At 36.7% G+C, this 24,620-nt stretch overlaps 1 protein-coding gene and 1 long non-coding RNA gene across 3 annotated transcripts; one reads left to right on the top strand and one right to left on the bottom strand.

The window, feature by feature from the left end:
* Window positions 1-11,548: 11,548 nt before the first annotated feature.
* On the bottom strand, window positions 11,549-14,692 carry PPDPFL (pancreatic progenitor cell differentiation and proliferation factor like). The gene is made up of 4 exons (XM_021536570.3): window positions 14,491-14,692; window positions 13,458-13,547; window positions 13,282-13,381; window positions 11,549-12,838 (listed from the first exon to the last, which is right to left on the bottom strand). The coding sequence occupies exons 1-4, from the start codon at window positions 14,543-14,545 to the stop codon at window positions 12,826-12,828; spliced, it is 258 nt and encodes an 85-aa protein (XP_021392245.2). The 5' UTR covers window positions 14,546-14,692; the 3' UTR covers window positions 11,549-12,825.
* Window positions 14,693-14,789: 97 nt separating this feature from the next.
* LOC110473758 (uncharacterized) lies at window positions 14,790-21,670 on the top strand. Of its 2 annotated transcripts, none has more exons than XR_013340938.1 (5): window positions 14,790-15,007; window positions 15,531-15,667; window positions 16,107-16,301; window positions 19,758-19,848; window positions 20,892-21,670. It is a non-coding gene; the product is annotated as an uncharacterized LOC110473758 (long non-coding RNA). The 2 variants fall into 2 exon arrangements; XR_013340939.1 differs by having other exon boundaries at window positions 14,790-14,995.
* Window positions 21,671-24,620: the final 2,950 nt, after the last annotated feature.

Raw genomic sequence — 24,620 nt, forward strand, 5'->3', positions numbered from 1 at the left:
CCAGGAAAAAAATACCCACAGAAGTTCTATAAAAATAGAGAAATAATGCCTCAAACCAGAACCATGGACATCAGGTACATTGTTTATTTAGCTATGATTCCTATGCCATGAACCATAGTTGAGTTCAATGTTCTTTCAGGATGGAATTCAGAAGCTTGACATGCAAATCAGGTTCATTGAAAAGTCCATAAATAATTAGGAAATATGGACTAAGTTAGACATTTGTATGCGTATTTTCATCTGTTAAAGGGCAATTAGAAATATAATTTATTTATATAATCATTGATAAATTATTTGTAAACCATATATTTGGAAATTAGCAAATTAGTAAATTGGACAGCTACCATCTCATGGGAAAATTTAGATGGCTGTCTGAAAATCACATTATTCAGCTCATCAAGACAAATGAGGGCATGACATTACTAGAAGCAACATCTTCTGCAAAGGTTATAAAGCATTTTTTGTGTTTAAAAAGCTATGTGGCATTTTCCACTGAAACAATACACAAATAAGCAATTAAAACAAAATAATTTCAATTTTTTTTTCTCTAGGCATATCACAAGCATACTTCCTCCTTACTACCTATGCTGCCTGACTCCTGGCCTTAAGGAGTAGGCAGCAATTGCATTTTGCATAGCTCTGAGCACATTACTGATACCCAGTGTATAGTAGAAAATGTGAATGAGTGACCATAATCAGCTGTTGACAGAACACTTCTTATCTGTCTATTTACTAAAAATCATGTCTGGATACCAATATCCCACATATCTACTTTTCTCCCCTCTGGTCTATGCTGCATAGAAAAATAGAAAACAACATCCTTTCTGCTAGGGCAAAATGTGTTCTGGAATCCTCTTAGGGTGGGAGATGGTTTGGCAATGGGAAGTTTTTTAAATTGGTTGCTGTTCTCACTTCCATTTATAACACCTGTAGTATTTGAAATTGGCATGTTGGCTCCTCAGTGATGTATTTTCATAAAAACTGGTCATGCCTGCAGCTTTTGTTAGCATACACACTCAGAAATCTTTGTATGGAATTACAAGGGCTCAATAAACAAAATGGCAACTTCCACACTGCATTAATTCTAAAAGGAAAAGGAGAAGGCCTATATATAAAAAGAATAGTGATATATTATGTCAGTAAAAATAAATGCACATGAGTACACCATGTTAAAGAGTAAAGCCCAGAGACTGATATTCTATATATTCATTTTACCTGTTGATTCTTTTTCCTATATGGAACACCATTTAAACCCAGCAGAAGAAACTCTTGGCTCCTAAACCCACCAATAAAAGCAACTCCCATTATAAAAGACTTCCAGCAAAATTCACCACCTTTGCAACTTGATTGATTTTTATTTTTGCTGAATTGTCCTAAATATGAGAACTGGACAAGAAGGAAGCGTATACCTGTCTCTGGTAAGTGTAAGGGCAAATATATGCTCAAGAATAAACATACCTTTAAGAACAAAAATGGAAAGTTCAAAACCTACTTTAAATGCATAATTGCACCAAGATGATTTGTCTTTCCTGAAATATATTTTGTTACAGGGGCAGCCTCTTCAAGTGGCCTTGAAGTGACGTCTCTATTACAGTTATTACTGATCATAATCACTATTTTAGTGTAAATAAGATTAAATCTTTAGGAAAGCAGAGAGGCTTTAGATACAGGCTATTACCATCAGGAAAGAGACCTAGAAAACATCTTGGGACAACAGAGCTGATATTAATTACTCTGATACAGATAGCAGTTTTCCAAATTATGATCTTACAACTTAAGATCCTTGCTGTTTCTGGAGATAGCAATGCAGATCTTACTACAATGTCTGATGTATGTCTTAGCAGTCATGCATAATACTGGGACATCTCTGGACTCACTGATTAATTTGAGTTACTGAGCAGTCATTTAATTTGTTGATGGATCCCTCAGCCACAAGGGATTAGATAGATATGAAAGGAGGATGACATATGCATAGGCCTGCTTAATCAATCATTAAAACCCAAAGCAACATGCCTCTGGTAGAAGAGCAGCCTCAATGAGTTTGGATTCATGATTCTGAAGCCAGTGGGTATATGAGAACCATAATGTAAGCAAGGAAACTTCACCCACACAAATATATTTTTTATACCATCTTATAAGTAAAAGAAAAGATAAAGAGATAAATTTTGTATATTTTCAGCTGGCTTGGTAGAAGTTGTTGTGAAAGTTGTCATTAACTATGGTGCTCAAAAGACAAACCACATGGGAAATTGTACAATGTAAAATTTTGTTTCCGTCTGAAGCTCAGCTCCAATTAAATAACATTTTAATGATTGCATAAGCATTATAATGAATATAAAATTACTGGGTCTAATATTATTGTTATATCTCAAAAAATAAAAATAATTTTAAAATATACAGTATATGAAAATTTCTAGGTATAAGTTTATGTCTACACACAAAAACATGCATGAAAGTGCTTTTTCTGAAAAAATGTAGCAATCTGCTAGGAAAAAGAAAGGCTGCTGTATAAGAATATAGTATGTGCAGAAACAATTTTCCCTGCAGAAATGCAAACACCAATACACAGTGTCCTTGATGATAAACTTTTCTAGTATAGGCCCTGACAAAGACATCCTTAATGCCGTTTTGGTGTTTTGATATCCAGCATCAGCCTGGTAAAGGTCAAGAAGCATTTGGACAATATTCTCAGGAACATGGTGCAGCTCTTGGGGAGGGTGCTGTGCAGGGCTGGGAGTTGGAGTCAATGATCCCTGTAGGTACCTTCCAATTCAGCTTATTCTGGGATTCTGTGATATGAGACTGAAGAGGAAGAACTACAAAATTAAATAGATTGCTCTATGAATCACCCATTTTATATGAAAGAAAAAATGCTAATGCAGTTTTAAGATTACATTGCTGAAAAGGTTAGTGGAAATGCTGAACACTATATTGATAATTTTGGAGGGGGGTGCTGTAGTTCAATAAATGCAACCTGTACTCTTTAAGGAGCATTATAGAGTATTGTGTTGGTTTTGGCTGAGGTAGAGTTAACTTTCTTCACTGTGGCTGGTATGGGGCTTTGTTTTGGATTCGTGCTGAACACAGGGTTGATAAAACAGAGATGTTTTTGTTATTGCAGAGCCAAGGCCTTTTCTGCTTCTCATGCTGCCAGGCTGGTGAGGAAAGTGGGTGGGCATGGGAAGTGGGGAAGAGACAGTGAGGACAAGGACCCAAACCTACCAAAGGGATTTATATTCCACACCACATGGCATCATGCCCAGAATATAACATGGGGGGAAGGACAAGGAAGGGCTGGATGTTTGGAGTGATGTCATTTGTCTGCCCAAGTAACCATTACATCTGATGGGGCTCTGCTTTCCTGGGGATGGCTGAACACCTGCCTGCCCATGGAAAGCAGTGAGTTGATTCATTTTGCTTGTGCACAGCTTTAGCTTTCCCTATTAAGCTGCCTTTATCTCAATCCTTGAGCTTTCTGTCTTTTACCCTTCCCATTTTCTGCCCAATCCTGCTGGTTGGGGGAGTTAGCAAGCAGCTGCATGGGGCCTGGTTGCTGCTGGGGTTAAACCATGACAATTATGTCTGTGTATAAAACTTCAAAACAAATACTGAGGTTTTCATTTAGTAAGATATAGCACTGATGCTTTGTTTTATATTTACATAGGTTTTTCAAGATTTTAGCTGATATTGAAAGAAAAAAGCTTGTACCTACTGATAGTAGGTTTTAAATCCAATTTTTAGATCCCATATGTTAGAAATCACTGATGTTAACTATTCCCATTCCTGCCCAGACAGAGTCTTAACTGGCAAGAATATAATGTGGGAAACAATCACTTGAGTGATAACAGTCACTTTAGTTTGCATAGAACTATAAAAAGAAGAAACCTGAAGGCAGATTTTTTTATCCCACGTTCTCTGTTCCTGTTTCTCCCTTCTCAAACATTTCTGACTTTCCATATCTTTAAATACTGACTGTTAGTCTGGCATTCTGTTGAATTTTTAATGTACAGATCATGAAACAGCTCCTCACTGCCCCACAAATTTAGAATTCTTTGTGTCATTATTTCATATTTTGTAGGAATAATTTTGTAGGGATAATTAGACATTAATAAAGGAAATCTTGGCAAGTCTCAAAAGAAAATCCTCAAAAGAGAGATTTTGCTTATTGCTTTTGCTTATTATTGTTTTTACTGCTCAAATTGTGCCTACTCTTTGAGATGACCCAAAAACTGTGGTTCAATAAAACACTAAAAGCACAAAGAATTCTTTCTCTCCTTCACTCCTGTGTGCCTTTACACACATTAATGTAGGAGGCTCATAAAAGTGAAACACCAGGGATGAGGGCCTTTATTTTGCTGAGGCATAATAATTTAATACAAGTGTAATGCTCATAATGGTTGACTTGCAAATGGAATAATCTAGGATCTTCAAATGCACACTTTCAATAAAACAGTAATTTAAGAACACTTCTTTAAGCTAATGCATTCAGACAATGTATGCCTCCTCTGTTATCTATTCATGAAGTTGCTTCTCCCTCATACACTTGAAATAAATGTTGAATTGACTTTCTAACTAATTATAGAACAGTGTTAAGCAAGTCACATCACAGTAGCTTCAGCTGTAGTGTCCTGGGTGACTTATGTAAGACTAGAGGCACTTGGATTTCTTGAAAATAAGGATCTATTACTAAGACAAACTCCTTGTGCTGTATTTGTAGTACACTCTTTCAGCAGACAAACATAAGCACTGGTCTTTCTAGGCCACTCCTCCACATCAAGGAAATGGGAGTGAGGTTTATTAACTGAAATTTATTTTCAGCTGTACAGTCTTTTCAATCCTGAAAAAGCACCATAAAATTGTCCTTTATCTCTTCACACTGAATGCGCATCCCTCTCAACAACTAAATGGATACCAAAATAGCTGAAACCTTACTAAAAATATGTCCTTACCTACATTTTTCCATACACTGCATATTCATTCTTCAGATTGCAAATTATATAAATAAAAATTAACTTCAGTGAATAAATTTGATTATTACTAAATAAAGCATATCAAAATAATAATATAGTCTATAGCTGTGTTTCAGATATAAATTCTCAGGAGCTAAAAGCTAACAATATCAACCTCTCAGCATCCATTTGCCCAAGAATTTTCAGCTCATTAGAGGTTTCAGTCCCTACAGTGAAAATGTTAATCAGACTTAATAAATAAATAAATATTGTTTTACTGTAAAATAATGAACAACCTCCACTGGATATGTGCCAAGACATTTGTCATGTTCCATCAGGACCCCAGATAAACCTGCAGATTTTGTTTCTGATAATTTGCTGCAGCCAGTCAGGGTTTCGTTTGTTCATCCTATTTTCCTACTTTCAACCTGCTTATTTGATGGCTCTGGTCTATTTAGAGACATCACTGTTAGTGCTCTTTAATGGAAGGAAGAAAGAATTTAGTCCCCATATACAACTTACTGCAGCATTTAGTGTTGCTTTCTCAGAGATTAGTAAAATTCTTGCTGTCTCTGATTTGCAGGTAAATGTTAAATTTGGGTTATTCCTCACTCTACATCTTACAGAAATCATTGTTATGAGCTGTCAAAATGTTTTGACATATATATTCGGTTCTTTCACTGAAATACTGCATATTTTTTTAAAATTATGTTTTCCCTGAAATTCACAATATTTTGAATTAAATGCACACATGGGATATGTCTCTAGGAGCTTGTGCTTGGCTACAGCCCATTACTGTGTGTCCCATAAAGACTTCATCCACTTCAGTGTAACATGTGCATAAACCAGCGTGGGCAGGGGAGAGGCAGGGACAGGACAACATTGCAACCAGGGAAGCAATTTCTGAGAAGATTAGCCCATAAAAGAGGTCTTGAACAAAACTCCCGTTAGCCACTGCAGGAACATATCCTGTCAACACATTTCAGGGATGCTATTTTTCAGCCTAAAAGTCAAGGTTTTATTGAGGTAAAAGATTGTGCTGCAGTCCTGCTCCCTGTTTTACAGCCACATTGTGGTTTCCTTCAATCCATTTTCCTTCTTTAGAGTTGGCTCAGTATAAATTATATGAAGGCTTGCTCTTTCTGAGCTTCTAATATGGCCTAGATTATTTCTTGGCCACAGAAAAACACTTCTGCAATGGTGGGGGTTTGGGGGGAGGTGGGCAGGCATGTGTTGGCTTTTTTTTTTTTTCTTTAACCAGAGACAGAAAGATATATGCCCTAAAGTCTGATCCATTCTAGGCTTAAAAGGACTGCTGACTACCCTGGATGTCCTTTCTCTCTCATTTTCCTATTTCTGTGTAGGTGCTAAAATGGAGTTTTTTCTTCTATTGTTTTTTTATTTTTTTTTTTAATTTAGGCAGATAAAGCCAGGGGGAGAGGAGAGTAAATGAGTATTGATAACAAACGCTCTGGGTCTTTGAATCATAATGATCCTTACATATAATTATAGGTAGGTGTGGATGACTATTGCAACCATTCACCTTGTGATCCTTTTTGTTGTTTCAGTCTTTTTTTACTTCAAATCCATCATCAATGAGTTTACATTTATTTATTACAAAAATCACTTTTGCTTTCTGTGTATTTTTAAATGCCGCAGATGCTTTAATGTCTAAAGGGAAGTGAAGGCACATCCATTCTCAGAATTACTCATAAAGGCCTTATATAATTTTATAATGCCAAGCAGTTGATGCCTTTCAAGATTAATATCCAGTGCTGTGTTGTAAAAATGCAGAATAAAAGTCAATCCTTACATGAGAGAGTTACAGCCTAAGCACATTTATCTCAGAAGGCCTGAGCTAACTGGTTTAGTTACTGGAGCTCTATTTTGGTGGTGAGTAGGTGTTTAAAAAGTATTTATATTATAAAGGTGCCCCCTCCAGACAAAAAAATAGTTAAATTCACAGCACAGTGACAGACACACAGAGAAACAACTTCCCCGGTAATGTTTAATGTTAATGAAACAGGCAAAAAATTAATGTAGGAAAATAATTATAACACCAAGTAGAACTAGGAGTGGAAGTAACAATTTATTTGCAAAATGCATTTCTCTTTGTTAGTCTTTTTCAACCATGTTTGAAAGAAATACAAAGGAATTAATACTTCATCAAGGAAAATATGTCTCTGGAAAGCACAAAATGTAAAGAAGGAGGAATTTTTTGTTGCAGTGTTTTGTTTTGGTTTGTTTTTTTCACAAATTGATTTTGCAGACATTTTATTGTGACAGAATGTGAAGGTATTACTACATAAAACATACAGCTACCTTGCCTCTTGCATTCAATACTCCATTCAATCTCACTTCCATGCAGAAATTGTGTAGTCACTAACACATCCTGTCAGTGTGATGCTAAGGGGGTTCCAAATTTCATCTGAACTTAAGTATATGGGAAGTCAGAGATGGAGTCATGGCAGCATTAAATTAACCTGCTTAAAATATGCTGGGAAAACACTTATTTAAAGGAACTCGTTTTATTATGTATTTTACCCCTAGTATTACCCTTTAAGTTCTGGACTATTATGAAACAGTGAAACATTACTTTTATAGGTTCTTAGAAAGATATCTTCTATACAAACTAGGTTTACTGTAAGACTCTTTCATAGGTTCCAAAATTCTATTCAAAATATAAAGTGGATTTTTTTCAAGATGAAGGAGCTACTCTCTATGTAATGAAATAATGTGTAATAATGGAATTAAAACCAAAAACAATGTACAATACATTTTATCAAAGAGATGATTAAAAGTCATTTTTAAAATAAAAGTTATTTTAAAATTTGATTTCAAAAATGGGAATTCTTGTGTTATTTCATACAAGTCTTTAGTTTTGATAAGTAGAACTCTTTAAACATATTAAATTTTTTAGATATTAAGGAATTTACTCATTTAATTTCATTTCAAAGTGAATTGGGTGGCAGTTCAGGATACAAGACTTCAAACTGGCTAACAGTTTGATGTCATGCCAATACTGCACAAAAGTGCAGGGAATACTGCACTTTTTCCTTCTCATTTGGCTCACTTAGCAATAGTCTGTAAACTAGAGTCCAAAACATACTCTGGGAACCTGGCCTTTAGCTTTGACTCACAGAAGCAAAAAGCACATCTCCAGCTGTTTCCACCTATTGATCCATTTCTACAGTGCTGAAATACTTCTCAATGTCAGTGTAGCTGGATATTAAACAAAATTATGGAACATCTTCAGACAGATCGTTGAAGAGAAGGTGGAATCAGCACTTTAAAACTTAACTTGTTATTTAGATTGTGCATTTCTGACTAGCACCTGATCTGCTGTTCACACAGAAATTCAAGTTGGTACCAGTGGGAAAGATCTTTAAAGATGAAAGTGATCAACCACAAAAGTTTATTTTACCTTTAGACTGTTTTACAAACTCTCCATCCCTGACTACTTCAAAGTCAGGATGAAGTGATTTTTCACTTTGTGCAAAATGAGCAACAGAAAACAGAACAAAACAAAAGGAAAAGGAAACAAAATCAGAATACCTTTCTGAAAAGCTACTTCCAGTATTGCTGGATTTTTCCTGCACATCCAGGCTTCAGTCTGTCCTGCAGATGATCCCCTTAAGGTGGCTAACATCAATCTGTACCTTGGTTCTCCTCTACAAACTGACAAAACAGTTTTATCTTTCTCCCACTGGTGTTACCTCAAATAAACAAGTGAGATTATATCTTCTGTATTACAGGTATAAACGAAAATTAATTTTGTTGATGCCAAAGATGGTTGAGTTTGAAGGAGACACAGCGGTTGACATAGCTAAGAAAAACAACTTTTTCAGTGTACAGGCCCTTTTTAATTCCTTTTATGAGCTGTTCTAACATTATATCTCAGTCCAGATCATGTTCTGTCATTTCGACTACAAGCACTTTTATAATTTTTTTTTCAGAAAAAGTCAATAGAGTGTCTCTAAATATACCATCAAGAACTCTAAGTGGGAGCTGAATCTTCTCTTTCTTCATATACAGCTGGGAAACAGCAATTTCTTTCCCCACAGTTTCTGAGAGGGATGGAAGTGGAAAAAAAGGAAAAAAATCTTTTCCACAACTCCCTCCCAAAGCACTGATCTGATCCTCTTCCTTAGTAGTGATAGCTTCTTTCTATTACAAAAACCTATCTTCCAGTGATTACAAAAAGTATATTTCACATCTGCTACTGCCAGAACAGCTTAAAATGGCATATGACAGAGCACATGACAAAAGAAATCTGACAGAATCCCTCTATCAATGAAGAGTCAGCCAGGGCAATGAACGTGGTCATGGTCAAAATTTTCAGTCAGCAGCTGTATGTGCAATAACCCGAGAAATGTTTTGCAAACAATATTAATCCTGGTAGAAATGTCTGAGTAAACCCTGCTTGGGTTTTCCTTCATAGAAGAGTTGAGAAGTGATAATAACAGAGAGCCTTCTTTCAAGAAGAAATAATGAACTGTTATTTAAGATCATGAAAAAAAAAAATGAAAAGGGAGTTGCAACTATTTTCAAGCATCAGGATGTTGTAATATCACAAAGAGAATTAACCCTAACCAAAAAATTACAAGGATATTACTGGCTCCTAAAAACTCAAAATTAGTTTAATTTCCTGTTAGTTTTTTCTCTTCATTCTTACCTTCAAAACCTTTTGTATGTATCTTCATCCATTTATCATTCTTGCTTTCATAGAAAAAGCAAATATATATAAAAAAAATCCCATTTCACTGCAATAGCTACAGACTGTAGAGTTAATCCTCACTATTGTCCATCCACAATATGCAGTATTGCTTACCTCACAAGAAAACTCTAGAAAAATAGTGTAGAAATTTACACTATTTCTTCCAAATAAAAACTGGGGAAAAAAATTCATTATTACAAATTTCTCTCTCTAAATGTGCAGAACAGGCAGATGTCATGCTTCTTGAACCAAAACAAATGGTACAAGAATTTTCTTCTATTTTAACTTTCAAATGGGATAGTACTAGGAGCAGGACACTATGACTTAAATTTCCTTTTAGGAAAGGAATGCAAGTCTGTTATTAAGTATCATTGCTATACATGTGCTTAAGGTAAAGAAAAAAAAAATCTTTCTCAAGGCCAGCTCTCTACTCTTAATGTGGTTATGATAGTTGGATCTTACTTGGTATTTATATGCTGGCACAATTGTTGTGTCTAATACTTACTTTTTTCCAGATGGATTACAATATATAGATTAATTTAAAATAGATCTCTACTCTACTTATAGACATTAGAACAGCAAAAAGCTAAAAAGGGTTTCTTTTCTATTACAATTAATCATTGATCAAACATTTGTATGTCTTGCCCAGAATGGCATATGAAATCATACTGTTTTTCTATTTTCCTTATTCTAAATGACATTTATACTATACAATATAGCTTCCCCTTCCTATTTATCTCAGCTTCTCTTTAGATCAATTAAATTTTGGCTTTCCCCTCCTCTCAAAGATGCATTGAATTAGCATTTAAATCAATAAAACTAACATTTCCCTATTAATGAGACATAAAAAAACTGCAGCCCTTTGTTTGTAAGCACTTTCATGTCCCTTTTACCTATATCCTCTGAGTTTGTTATAGCAACATTAGATACTAAATTCATGGAGCCAGCCCATTGCATACTTTGAAGAACTGGCATAAATCACTCTGAGTTGGCAGGGGTGCTGCCCAAATGCTGAGCCAATCACAGTAGAAGAGGATGTGGATGGCATGAGAACACTTCTCTAGAGCGGAGATTTCTATCACATTGATGCCATTACAAAAACAAGTTGTTCATAGGGCCTAAGCAGATGAAAGTAAACAACATGCAGCCTTCCTTCCCTCACCACTCCCTGAAAAATAATTGTGTTTTGGTTCAAGAGGTGTTTTGTGGGTTTTGAGAGCTTACCAGCTCTTTAAACCTGTTCTGTAACCCAAGTTTTGGCTCTGTAAGGACAGAAGCAGTTTAAACTCAATGAGTAACATGGAAACTTGTCACTTCTTTTCCACAGTGTTTCCTGAATCTGGTATTTCAGATGTATAAAATAATAGGGCTACAGTATCTCTTTCTTCTGTGATTTCAAGCATCTTCAAAGAGAGTCAGTCACCTTCTTGCAACTATGATGTTTTCTTTCTCTCTTCCTTTACAACATGTTTCTTTAGAAAAAGGTGCAGGGGCTTTTTCCTAGCTTGCGCTCCTTTTCCAAGTCACATCAGAACTTGAAGTGACTAAAGGAAGAATGTGAAGCACATAAAACATAGACATTTTAGGGGGTGTTAAATTTTTCAAATACTTTCTTTTAAACAAGAAAAATAAATACATGTTCAAAAAAGAAAACCCAAAACCACACAGCAACTCCACCATAGGCAACATGGAACACCGATTTGTTTTTGGAAGCCAAAAATAAGTCAGACAAAATACTGGTTAAATCTTTATTGATAAAAAAAAAAAAAAAAAAACTTTGTATAAAAAAAAAGGTCATTCTGTACACTTAGAGAACAAAGATGAAACTATACAATAGCAGTAAAGTAAGACACAAGTCAAATTAAAGACCCTTGAAATCATGTTTTCAGAATTGTGGTCTTTTGTCATCTGCCATGCATTTATTGCCTCCACCAAGACTGTAAACTCCCTGAAGCAACCACTTCATACACTTTGGAGTTATGCATAACCATGAGAACCATTAGACTATAATAAAAAGATGCTGCCTACATTAATGTTTGCCACTGTTAGATCATCCAGTGATGAGTACATCAAAAAGTTGCATAGATATTTGTCACAAATGTTATCATCCAGCCAAATATTTGTTATTTTCCATAATCCTTGATGCATTTCAGTCATACCCAGTAGACTAAATAAGCATTATACTAATTAGTTTCATTTAGCCTTCAGCATTGCAATGTTATAGTGCCTTTCAAGGGCATGACAAAGGTACTCTTGGATAACAACAATAAAGTGATTACTTTGAGGGGAATCCTTTTCCAGATCTAGCCCTCATAACTAATCTGACAGACATAAGAATATTGATAGAATTGGTCACAAGTAGATCTTTAAGCCACAACAAAGCTGGCAGAAGAAATCTAAAACAAACTAGAAGTATCAACTCTGATTAAAGTTGTTCTTCTCCTTGGAAGAGGTCAGTTTCCATTAGGACTACTGTTTTTTAATGCATCTCCTCTATTCTGTCTTCAAATACTAGCATACATAGGTAGGAATGAAAGTGGCACCTGGATATTTGAAGCTAGGATCTATGCAATCTGTTTGATCAAAGAAACCAAACTGATTATTGTTTGTTCATATAATTGGGCATTCTAAAAGCAAAGCTATTGACAAGCGTTCTTGTATAGCTCCACCCTGTAATTAGTACACAAATACTGGATAAAAGACATGTGCCACACAGCAGTCCTATTATAGATTATAGATCTGAATCTTGTTTACATTGGTGTGACTGCCTATAGAGCTGGTATCTTAAAGGCAACTTAACTGAATCCCTATTGCAAAGTCATTAAATACATATCTTCCTCCTAAACCTATGATGTCTTATTTTTTCTGTCACCTTTCTCTAATTATTCAAGTAAGTCATCAGGATGCTTATTCCTGTAAAATTTCATTAGAGAGACATCACAAATTATGGCAAATCTGGAAAGAATACAGTAGGCCATGGATATGCCCATTAAGCAATATAATTTTAGGTATTGAAAAATATTTTGAAAATACAATTTCCCACTCTCCTAAAGGTTTTGTTTTCTTCTTGCAGCTGAACCCAAACATTAGGAAGATCCCTCTTGGAAAAACAAGTCTGTACATAGCATCTCAGTCAGAAAAGCCATTATGCTGTCCTTTTCAACTGTTGGTGCTGCAGAAATATATATAAAAAGAAGATAAATAGAATTTTCACTGTATTTATATCTAAGATAAATATCAAAGATATTTATTTATTTCCCTAAGTATTTTTGAATGCATTCATATCAGCTTTTTAATACAAAGTAAAATGGCCTAACTGTATAAATGGTTGTGCAAGTTCTATACATAGATGATTAAATAAACATCACCATACGTGTGAAACTAATAGGCACTGCCACCTGCATAATATGAAGGAGCATATGAGTTCATTTGTTAAAATGAAAATGTGGAAAGGTTATATAGCATTAAATTTGATGTATATTCTACTTAAATCATCAAAACAGAATTGCACCTTACCAGATGGTTTTAGCTGATTATGACTTGTTTACTAACACTGTTACCGAAAGGAAAGCAGAGCAAGTAAGTTATCCCCATCATTTTAAAACCAAGACTCACCTGCTTGCTGAGAGTGTTTTTCTGCCAACAGTTGGTGCAGAGGGTTCACTGTGGAAGAAGCTTTTTATCCACCAATATTTTTCAATTAACTCTGGTAACCCTGACAAAGGAGAAAAGCCCACAACATTAGATACTGGATGAAAAACTGAAAAGTGTTTCAAAGAAGGGAACAATACCATGCAATGCTTTGTCCTGGTCTGTGATGTTCACAGCATCCAAACAGCAGGAGAAGCTGGAAGAAACCCTGGGTTCCAAGTTCAGTCTTGCTGTACGTGGAAAACAGAGACACAAGTAATGAAAAAAAATGCTTTGAGAGGGTGTACTCTTTATATATCAGGAGTTTTTCAGACATGCTGCTACCTCAGGGGAAACAATTTCACTGAGCTACATAGTAACTGTTCTACTACAGTTTTCATAAGAACTTTTATATCAGTTTCTCTCTCACTCTACTCACACTTCCCTTAAAAACATACTTTGATTTGTATGCATAACTTCCTCAGAAATCACTGACAAGGCTTAAGATCATGGCCACACTGCTGTCAAATAAATACATCCTTGAACATTTAAGTCCACAACAACCCAATTGTCATGCTTTCCCTTGTGACACAACTAAATACTTCAGTCACATTAGTGTCCATCGTGGACCTAGGAATCCTAATACATCATGTGTACTCTCAAAGAAGTGATTATTTCACATATTTAGAAACAAAAAAAAATGTGAATTTATTTGTACTGTGTCTAAATTTGCAAAGTAAATAGGAAGCAAATAGGAAGTACAGGTAAAAACCTAGACTTGCTAGGCTAGCACTTTTTCTAGGTCATGTTTTATAATTAAATATACACACATATATATGTATAATACACTAATAAATAATTCTAAATAGAATAATTTTTAAAGGTAGATTAATAACCAGAAGAAGATGGTCATTAAAACTAAGGTTCTTTCATATTAAAAACTCTCCAAGAAATTAAAAGCTATTTAGGCAAAGACAACTCTTTGCCGCCAGCTCATCCAGACATCACCTGAAACATTTTCCGACACTTTTCCTGAGTACCAACAACCCGGCCCCCACTTTCTCGGGAGAGCCTCGGGGGTCTCAGCATCCCTCCTCCAGAGGCTCTCCCCAGGCAGAGAGAAAGGAAGAAGGGGAGAGGGTGGGGTGTGTGTCTGGGGACAGCCGGCAGCTCCCGGCCCCGCCGAGCACTCACTCCTGTAGTACCGGTTCCTGGCCAGGAGGCAGCCGGCGGAGGGGACGGAGGCCATGGCAGCGACTCGACGGGGACTCCGGCTTTCTCCGGGAGGAGCCTGCGGGGAAAGGACGCGCTGTGCCGGGGAAGGGCTCGCCCGGGGCGGGCAGCGGAGGCGCAGCTCCGTCCCGGGGCGAGCGGCCGTCCGGAGGCAGCGCCGGGGCCGCCCCGCGGCGAGCGCCGCCGGGGCCGCGCCCTTTATGGGACCGCCGGGGCGGCGGCGCAGGCGGGAGGGAGCGGGGCACGGGGGGGGACGGAGCCCTCGGCCGCGCCGCCCTGCAGCCGCCCGGGCCGGCCCGGGACGGGCCCTGGCGGCTCCCGCGTCCCCGCACCGGGCCCATGGTCCCTGCTCCTGCCTGGATAGCATCCAAGCGCCGCGCCGGAGCGCCTCGGGCGGGACTCGGAGATGCTGCGTTAACTGTGCTCTTCCCTGCGGGGAATGGGAACAGCGGGGCCAAGCGGACAGGTGCCTCTTTGGGTAAAGATTTTTGTTCAGAAACGCGAACGTGGCTATGCATACACACTAATTTCTTTAGTGAAGCCAAAGGAATTACCTCCACACTCACACTAATGAGTAAAATCTCCGATCGCGTAGTCTTGTTAAAATTAGAAGTCCAAGATAGATGACAAAACTACTTTAACTTTCCCAAGGTAAATGCACAGTTCCTTTTCATTGTTCTAACCATATTGCATGGCAAAACTAGTTCAACAGTGTGTGTCCTCACCTTTCAGAATTGTCAACAGAAAAATTAACAAACAGCTTTGGCTATTTGGTTTGCTCCTGCTCCACGACAAAGCTTTTTGTCTTTTTTTTCCCTAGCAGGAGATGTGGGTAAGAACACAGAAGTGAAGTGTGTGTGATACCATGTTACTGTCACATCTGCTGAATAGTGCATTCTATCTCAAATGGCAAAGACATAGCTCATAATAGCTCTTAATATAAGAGTATAAACCACTGCAGGGAAACCTCTAAAATAATACCTACACATCATTTGTAACAGGCAAGAAGAGTGTATTTTCATAGACCTTTTTACTGATATGCTGTCAGAGGCTTGACAATGTGGTGGTCTCTCCTGGGCAAAGATTGAAGGCTCATCACTGAGAAATCTGCAAGATAGACACAGGAAATTCTTTGCAGGTGAGTTCATACCAAGCTCTAGCACCAGTTACCCCATACATTTATCCTGCTATGTAAAAAAGCACTGTAAGAGTAGTAGTACTCACTGTTGCAGCTTCCTGTTCATGGATACCTAAATGTATTAGCTTGTTAATACTATTAGCTATTAGTTCAGTGTATCAGTCACCTTGTTTCCTGCCTTAGTAATCAATTTTCATTTTTAGTCTTGTTCTGTTTGAGGACAATCAATTTCTGCAACACCTCGTTTGTTTTTGTCACCATAAATACCCTCACACTGTTAAATTGTCAGACCCATTCCTGAAGGAACGGAAGCTTCTTCCCAAAGAGCCATAGGAAATGGTCTTCTCGGGCTGGGACGGTGGGCATTTGTACTGATAGCACTGTGTCCTACACAGAGATAATAAAATTATCATATATTGTATCTGGTTTTGTCTTTCAGCTTTAAAATCCTGTTTAAATACACTCATTGGTTTGTCAAGGACATGATCAGAAAAGATTTTTAGGTTCTAACATGCCCATGGTATAGGCTTTGTATTCCACAAGGAAAAAGACATAAGTATCTCTGTTGGAGACATCACAAACATCCACCCATTGCAGAGCTATGCCAAAATACTCAGGAGCTGGGGAACACCAGGTCTGTAAATCTTTCAATTGCTTCACTGCTGCATGTGTATAATTTGCCTTTATCTTTTAGTATACATGGTCATTTACCACTTTTGTTTTGGAGCCTGTTTAATGCACTGGAATAGAAAGGGCTTATTTAATGAGAAATTTTCCACTATTCCTCTAACTCCATCTGTCATTATGTCCTATCTATTGTATTTTCTCCTAGTAAGAATAGAGAATCCTCTGAATATAGAACTACAGGTTTCCCCAGTATTTTTTCTTGCATGGTCATTCTGGCAGACTGTTTCTAAAATACTGGCACAATTATTTTGAAGTACAAAAGCAAGGTTATTTTTGATACAGAACCAAGGCATGCTATTTTCTTTAGCTAACAAGAGAGAATTCTGAGATCGGAAAGAGCCAAGATAAAATTACCCAAAAATCTTATATGTCTCATATGAGAGCAGTTTAGGACTTTATTTTTTTATAACTACTTCATGCCATACTTGATTTGTCACTTGTACATGACACTTATAGCTTTCGTTTACTTCAGATCCAGATTTAAGTACTCAGTGTTTTAATAAATCAGATTTTCAATCAGATATTGAAGAACTTGGTTAGTGGCCACCTATGATTAAGTAACTCACATAGTATCAATTACAAACTCAGGGGCAAGGTTACAATTTAACTTTCAAGAAAGCATTCAATTGCCTTAACCACTGACCCGTTATTTTCTCCCTGGAAGCCTTGGTTGTGTCACTACTCAAATTCTGTCATGAATATGGAAGCAGTCCTATTAAATATATGTTATAGTCTCTTGAATATAATAAACTCAGGTCATATCCATGCTTTATTCAAAAAAGGGGAAGGGGCCTATGAAATAAATACTACATAATCCCCAATTTTGTAAAAACACATGTACAAAAGGTACATTTCCAACCCCTTGAATGACTAATACTGTGACCTTAACAACAGTGTTAATATAACATTTGTGTGTGCATAACTATTAAATAGGCACAGTACTTAATTACTTGTGATCCCATTAAATGTGGATACTTATCAGAAAGTAACTTGAAATTAAAAATTATATCAATATGACATTAAATGGATCAATCTCCCACTGTATTGTGTCAGAATTACCTGATATAACCCTTTATTGTACATTAAAAGTGAAAGGTCACTGTCACAAAAAGAAAACAAAACAGACTACATTGAGTTACACTTTGAAGCTGACCTGTTAATTATTCACTAAAAGAGATTATCTAATAAACTCAGCTACTCTTTCACTTCTTGGAACATCTGTGAGCCTGGTGCCAATCTTTCTGGGGGCTTGTTTTGGGTATTTTCTTCCATGCACTTTTATGACAATTTTTTTTACTTTTCCTTGCCACTTAACCTTCTGTAAAAAGTACTGTGGCACTGTAATTCTACAATGTTGCTTCCGAGCTGTGTTCTTTATATGATTATATGGGTGCTCTGACAATGTTTAGAGAGACATGTACAATTTGAGTGAAAGCACCTTTCCAAATGCATCTGATGAAGGGTACCATTTTGGAACATAAGGTTGAATATTCTCTCCCTACAAGGCTCTGGAAAAGTAGATTTTGCACCTTTTCATAAATCACAGAAGTACAGAATAGTCTGAGTTTAAAAGCAGCTAGAAGGATTATCAAGTCCAGCTCTTAAGTGAATTGCACATACAGGGATCCAGACACAACCTTGGCATTATTAGTACCATGCTCTAACCAACTGAGCTAATCTGAAAATTAATCTTATTATCCATCCACAACAAACATTTAATTCCAATTTTTTACAGAAAATATAAATCACTCTTTTTTTAAGTGAAGTGTGTATCAGTTTGACCATATGGCTCTCCATGAGAAGACCAAAATTCCCTGAGTAGTATTTTGTAATGGATGTATTAACATTTTTAGAGAACTTTCAGAAACATTTTCTTCATGGATATGTTAATAACTCTAATTATTCACTATTTATCTCACCAATATTTTTTTGCATACCTATTTGTCAAATTTTGAAAGAGGCTTGCATTAAAGAAATTTCATAGTTCCACTATGTGAAGTAAAAAAACTTTGCCTTGCAAAATTTACTTATCAAAACCTGTTTAGTTTGTTAGCTGCTTCCAAGAACCAGTGCCATCGCTTACCTTTTTTCATTCATTTGTTTTACTCTTCAAATATTCCTCCAAGTCAAACAGCTCATCAGGAATGCAGGGTCATCTATCAAAAACAAGAGGAGTTGAGGTATTGATGGCAGAGTGAGAATTATATAAATGGCAGAGTGAGAGGTGGCAGGGAAGTGGAAATTCCTATTGTATGTAGCCTGCAAAAGATACATGAGGCTATAGAGCTGCTGGGGAGAACCTGAGCACAGAAGGGACAAGAAAAAGTTTGCTTCACCACTACAGTGTGTGACAACACTGTAAAATCATCACCTCTGTAGTAATGACCACTCCCAGTAATGAACTGATTGTTTGCTGGCAGCTGAGGCACTTTCTTTCATTGTTTTTATTTTTAATATTACTACAAATGTGAATATAAACTTGGAAAAAAACAAAATGAAATAACACATTTGATGAAGAGAAAAGGATTTCTCGTTCCTGACCAGTCAAGATATTGGATGAGATAACACTGAGAGCAAAGGGTAACTCCTGATCTCTAGAGTGTATAGAGTTCACCTCTGAATGATGCACATTGCCAGAAATGTTAGTAAAAGCAGGGAAAACACATACTTTTACATACAAACTGCATGGCAAAAACACTCAGAAAGACTTTCTAAATTGTTAGTACCTCTTTGTGCCTTTACTGTTAAGTGACAATTTTCAAAGGCTAAAATAAACAAACTTTTCTTTATTCAGTCCAATTCATATCCAATGCAGCACTACACTCTCCAAAAACAAAGACATTTTAGCATTTGTAATTTTAATTTTATCTTAGCACTTAACTGAATCCCATTTTTCTTTGGATCCATATGCAACAAGCTGCACAATCTTCTTCCAGCAAACTACATCTTTTACATCATTCTCAGAAGGAGTATGATTACTCAGATTTTCTGTTACTTTGTTTCTCAAGTATTCTGAAGAAAAATTCTTAAGCTCCCAGTGTCACCAAATATAGGGATTATAAATTGTATTCCTACAAAATAGAATATGTAATTGTTTGGAATGTAAATGAATAAAGAAAAATTGAAACTTAGGAATGTTTATATTCCTTCTTAATATGTCCCTGGAAATGTATTGATCTACAGAGATGGAAAAGTTGTCTGGTTAGTCAATTTCACACCCATTACCTAGATGCAGGGACAAATGGCATATTTTAATATTCTTGTCCATTTTGGTTAAAACAAACATTTTATTTAATAGCATCCACTTTTTCACATTGCTGTAAAGATTACTGTTCATTTTGATATACACCCACAGACTCTTCTCTCATTCACTTCTGTACCTGCTTTCTCTCTGTCCTTGCAGGTAGAATGGACTCAGGCTCACCAGTTTGGACACAATCTGTTACCTCTGCAAAGGCATCCTAGAAGGTTGTAGTAGCCCATCATGCCTCACAGTGAGTAGACACTATTCCTCAGCACTGAGACATGCTGGCATCTTCATTTCTTGACTAGTTGTTCTGTCACCAGCCAGATGCTCAGAATGGAGCAGCATGAGGTGCAAAAGGAATCAGGGAACTTGTGAATAAGAAGAACATATTCATAATTTTGCAGCTGGAAAATTTCCCATTAACCTAGCAGCAGAACTGGCCCAGGACATTACAGAGCAGAACTGTTCCAAAATTAAGAAGCCAAGGTGTACTTGTACAGTTGTGTTAGAGCAAACTGTACATCCTGAAGGTGTGGCAGACTTACATCTACATGGTGGCGTTGTGACAATAACACCTGAAGAAACATGAAAGCCTTAATTCACTCACAAATCCCTCCAGCCTGCAGAGGACAAAGGCTGGCTGTGTAAAACTTAGCAAAAAACTACATCAGGTCAGATCCTCGGTTCATTATGTTTGTTGTTTCCTTTTCTTAAAATTTAACCAGTTTATCTCAGAAGTGCAAACACCATTAGGATTGATCAGGGATTCTGCCATTTTTTCTAGACTCTCACACATTTAATTTCATCTGAAATCATAGTTTAAATATGTTTAGTACCATTCTTTGGCCCTGAAGGCAACTGTTACAAAATGGCCAACAGTCACAGTGTTTTATACTGCAAAATAAGATGTTTACAACCACAGTGATGAAGAATTCTCTCTTGCTTGTGTTAAAACCCAAGCTGCTTGGCAGTTTTTTGGGGAAAAGCAAGGGAAAGCCCTAAGCCATTCCAGGACATTTCTAATTATCTTAATAGAATGGACAGTCATGTTCTGTCTCCTGTCAAGGTTCCCTGGAATTATTTCAAGGGTTAGTTAATTTAATATGACGTCACCAGTGCCTAGTGTAAGATCCAGAGTCCAATAAGCTGGCAGAAAAATGCCTTTGCTAGGCATCCATTTGAAAACCTACCATGTTTAACATTTGGGTGTAGATAGCTAATTAGGGTCTAGTTATTGCATTTCTTTAGAACTCGATGGATCTAATGCAGTGGCTGTTTCCATCTCCACAGATGCTGCTGGCAGGAAATCTTTCTCTGAGACTTCTGCAAAGCTGCCTCCACACACACAGTGCCAAATCTTTTAGCACAGCAAGGGCTAGAACACAGTCCCATTCACACAACCAGAGAGGCCCTTCTGCCTTAAATATGCAACATACCAGCAATAAAAAAAGAAGAACAGGCACTGCCAATCTCTTTTTCCGTGACTATTAGGAGCCAAAAAAAAACCAAAAAAAAAACCAAAAAAAAAAAAAAAAAAAAAAAAAAAAAAAAAAAAAACAGGAGAGAAAATAGCCAGACATGCAACTTCTTTGGGAGACCATTCTTCCCAGTCTCAGTCCTAACTGACACCATTGCTGATCCTCTAAGCATGATATACTGACACTGCACTTCAATTTGCCTTATGAAAAAGGACAGCTAGCCAAGCTGAGCACTTCACAAGATAAAAGTGTCCAGCATCCCAGCAGAACTTGCTCCATATATTAACTCATCTCACCAGCAATGGAGGCATAATTGGCAGCATTTCCTGGAGCTGAGGAAAGAAGTGGTTCTTCATCCCATCAAACTAAGGTGGATGGAAGTGGTTATTCTGTGTCAGGATATACTGTTTACATGCCATAAGGCTTGGGAATCTAAGGTCATTTTCACTGCTACTGAACCACTAGAAGTACAGGTTTGAAACAGTATTAATAAAGTCCAAGAAACAGAGAAGAGGTTGAAATGAAATGAAATGAAATGAAATGAAATGAAATGAAATGAAATGAAATGAAATGAAATGAAATGAAACTAAATATGTCAAGGGGTCCTTTAATCCTCCTAATCTATAGGATGTATTTTGCCAAGGCAGTAGCAAGAAGACATAAACAAACCATTCTCACCACAGAGTTACGTTGATTATGTCAAAGAGATATTAATTTACTCTAAATAAGACCAATTCAGTCGTGCTGTTCCAATCTTCTGCCTCTTCTGGCACGATTGGCACTGACAAGTGTTTGTCTACTTCCTGTGATGCTGAATCCTATCAAAATTGATGAGGAATCAGAGGAATTACCATTGATGTTCTGCTGATGGCAGAGGGGGGAATCTCCTTCAGGTAAATGGGAATCTGACCACACTGGTGATGCTACAGGTACCTCTCCTTAGAGTGACTAGACTCAACTCTGAATACAGCTGCTAGACACAAAACCCCTAGTTCCTTGACTTTCACTGTTCTTATAGTTTAAATAGTTCCAATACTTTCAGAATTTTAGTCAATTTTTTTTCTGGCAAATGAGAACTGAGGACTACATGCAGCCTTGCAATTTCAGGAACACAAGTATACTTGTAGTATGATTTTATTGGCTAGATTCATAGTAGGTTTTCCTAGCAAATGCCAATATAGAAAACCCAAACTTTGACAAGGGTCTAAAGATTTGAGTTGATAATGCAGTCAAGTTTTATACAGTTTAATGAAGTTTTCACATTTTTTTCATTTGGTCAGTGTTCTGTCTGCTTTTTATCACTAGATCTCTTGTCAAGTGTTGAGTTTATCTACTTTCTGATTTACCAGTGAAAATAGTGATAGGCACTTTTTAATTTATCTTCATCCTTCTGAAGTACAGCAATTTTAAAATAGTTTTACAAGGGTCAGTCTCAGGTATATGAGGAGTCTGATCAGACAGGAAGTGCATAGTCCATTTTCCTCACCCTGCTTAAATGCATTTTTTTCCTCCCCTTTGCTTACATTGCAGTAAAGTGCAATTTTCTCAAGTGAATTCAAGTCAAACAGATCCTTTATGCATTTTGAATACAAAGTATTTCACACTCTGAATGCAAGTTGACTTTTGGCAGAATACTGAAATTAGCTAATCGAAAGGTACACTAAATAATTATGTATGTGATCAGAGGTTATGATTACTGCTAATTTGTTCCCTCCATTCCTCCTCCTGTTTCCTATCATGGATCTGTGACAATGCAATCTAGTGCCTTAGAGGAATTTTGTTGAGAAAAGCAAGTTATAGAAGACTGCAAAATTAGAGATCACCAAAACTGCTTGTATATCAAAGCTACAAAAGGTATTGTAGAACACATCAAGCTTTATAATGAAACAGAGCAAGAAGGTGAAACAGTTACTCCAATAAAACTGTAAACACTTAGTTGATGGTTAATAATTTAAAATGTTCTAGAAGATATGATACAGGACGTGTGTCCATGTGTCTATCTTTTGCAAGAGTAAAAGGAGCTGTGAGAAGTGCTGGAATAATTTCACATATCACTGTCAGAACAAATGCAGAGAATAGATTGTTTGAACTCAGCAAGAGAATCTTGAAATATCTAGGGCTGGTTTATGCAAATCTGAAAATGTCACCTCCATTTGGTTCATCTCATTTACCTTCAATTAGACTTTCCAGCAACTTAGAACCTCCATATCAGTCAAGAGAGAAGAGCTTATAGTTGGCTACAAGTGTTCATATTCACTCCTTTGCCTTGGAGAAAAGAAACTGCTGTCAGCAATTTAAGGTGGTTATCAATCCTGCAACCACAGTCTTAGACTGTAATCCCTTTTTAATGCAACAGCTGCTGCTACCCTGAGACAACTGCTGCCACATGATATTTGACCAACCCACTTTAGGCTCTTTCAGGACTGCCAAAAAGGTACTGGCCTGAAGTTTGAGAAATAATTGTTGAAAAGAACAGTTTTCCATTCTACCTAGAGTTTTCTTATAGTCACCTTTGGGAAAAAGTAGTTCTGTGTGCCTGAAAAAACTTTGGTATTGGAGCTGGGTCATGCACAGCAAGGTTAAAGTCAGGCAAGCTGCCAGAACAAAGTCGTTTTGCTCAGCATTGGCTTCAACTCTCACACATCTGCTCTGTAATTCACCAGCTTGGTGCTGTCAGCCTTTGGAAGGACCTGGGCCTGAACAGAATACAAGACAGCTATTTCTAAATACTTCTGAGGATCTGGGATAGGGTATGGTTTGGTTTAACAGCAGAGCTCTATCCCTGTGATTTCATCTGGGTGACCCAGGGATGCCAAACACCTGAAGTTATTTTCGTGAATATTATTGGAGAGATTCATTCTCAAAACTCCACCTTTTTTTAAATTTTATTCCAGAAAATCTTGAAACCTTTCTATAATGGATTTTTTTCTCCTAACTAGCTTGTTAAACAAAATATTCATAAATAAGTGCAGCTCAGATTCAATTGTTTAAATCTTAAGCATATTCTTTTATGCACAATTTACAAGATTCAGAATTTCAGGCACATGTGGACAAGACACTACCGCATTAATCAAAACAGGCACATAGAGCAGGGGCAGTTAGTCAGCAATAAATTAAAAGCCAACAAAAACAAGTCCTATCCTCAAACATTCACATTTTGCACATAATTACTGTGATTTTGTTTGTATATCACAGATAGAGTTTTCTATTTTTTGTCTGAAACTATACTACATAAAATAGAGGCATAAAATGGCATCTGAACCAAACAACATTTCTGAATAAAAAAACGGTGTTTCAGATACAATTCATTAACCTCATTCGTTTTAATTGTTACTGAGTCCTTTTCTATTATACCATAATGACTTCTTTAATTTGCCAGAAGTACAAAAAATGAGAAAAAAGAGATCAGAAAATCTTACTGCAAGATTTCAGTTTTCTCTACAAAATATAGTCACAAAATATTGTTCTAATAGAAATTTGCATTAAAGTGGGAGAGATTTTATGGTTTTGAAATTGATGGGAACTTTGATAGTTGTGTAAT

Source organism: Lonchura striata, chromosome 1 (assembly GCF_046129695.1).
Source record: "Lonchura striata isolate bLonStr1 chromosome 1, bLonStr1.mat, whole genome shotgun sequence".
Classification (NCBI taxonomy): domain Eukaryota; kingdom Metazoa; phylum Chordata; class Aves; order Passeriformes; family Estrildidae; genus Lonchura; species Lonchura striata.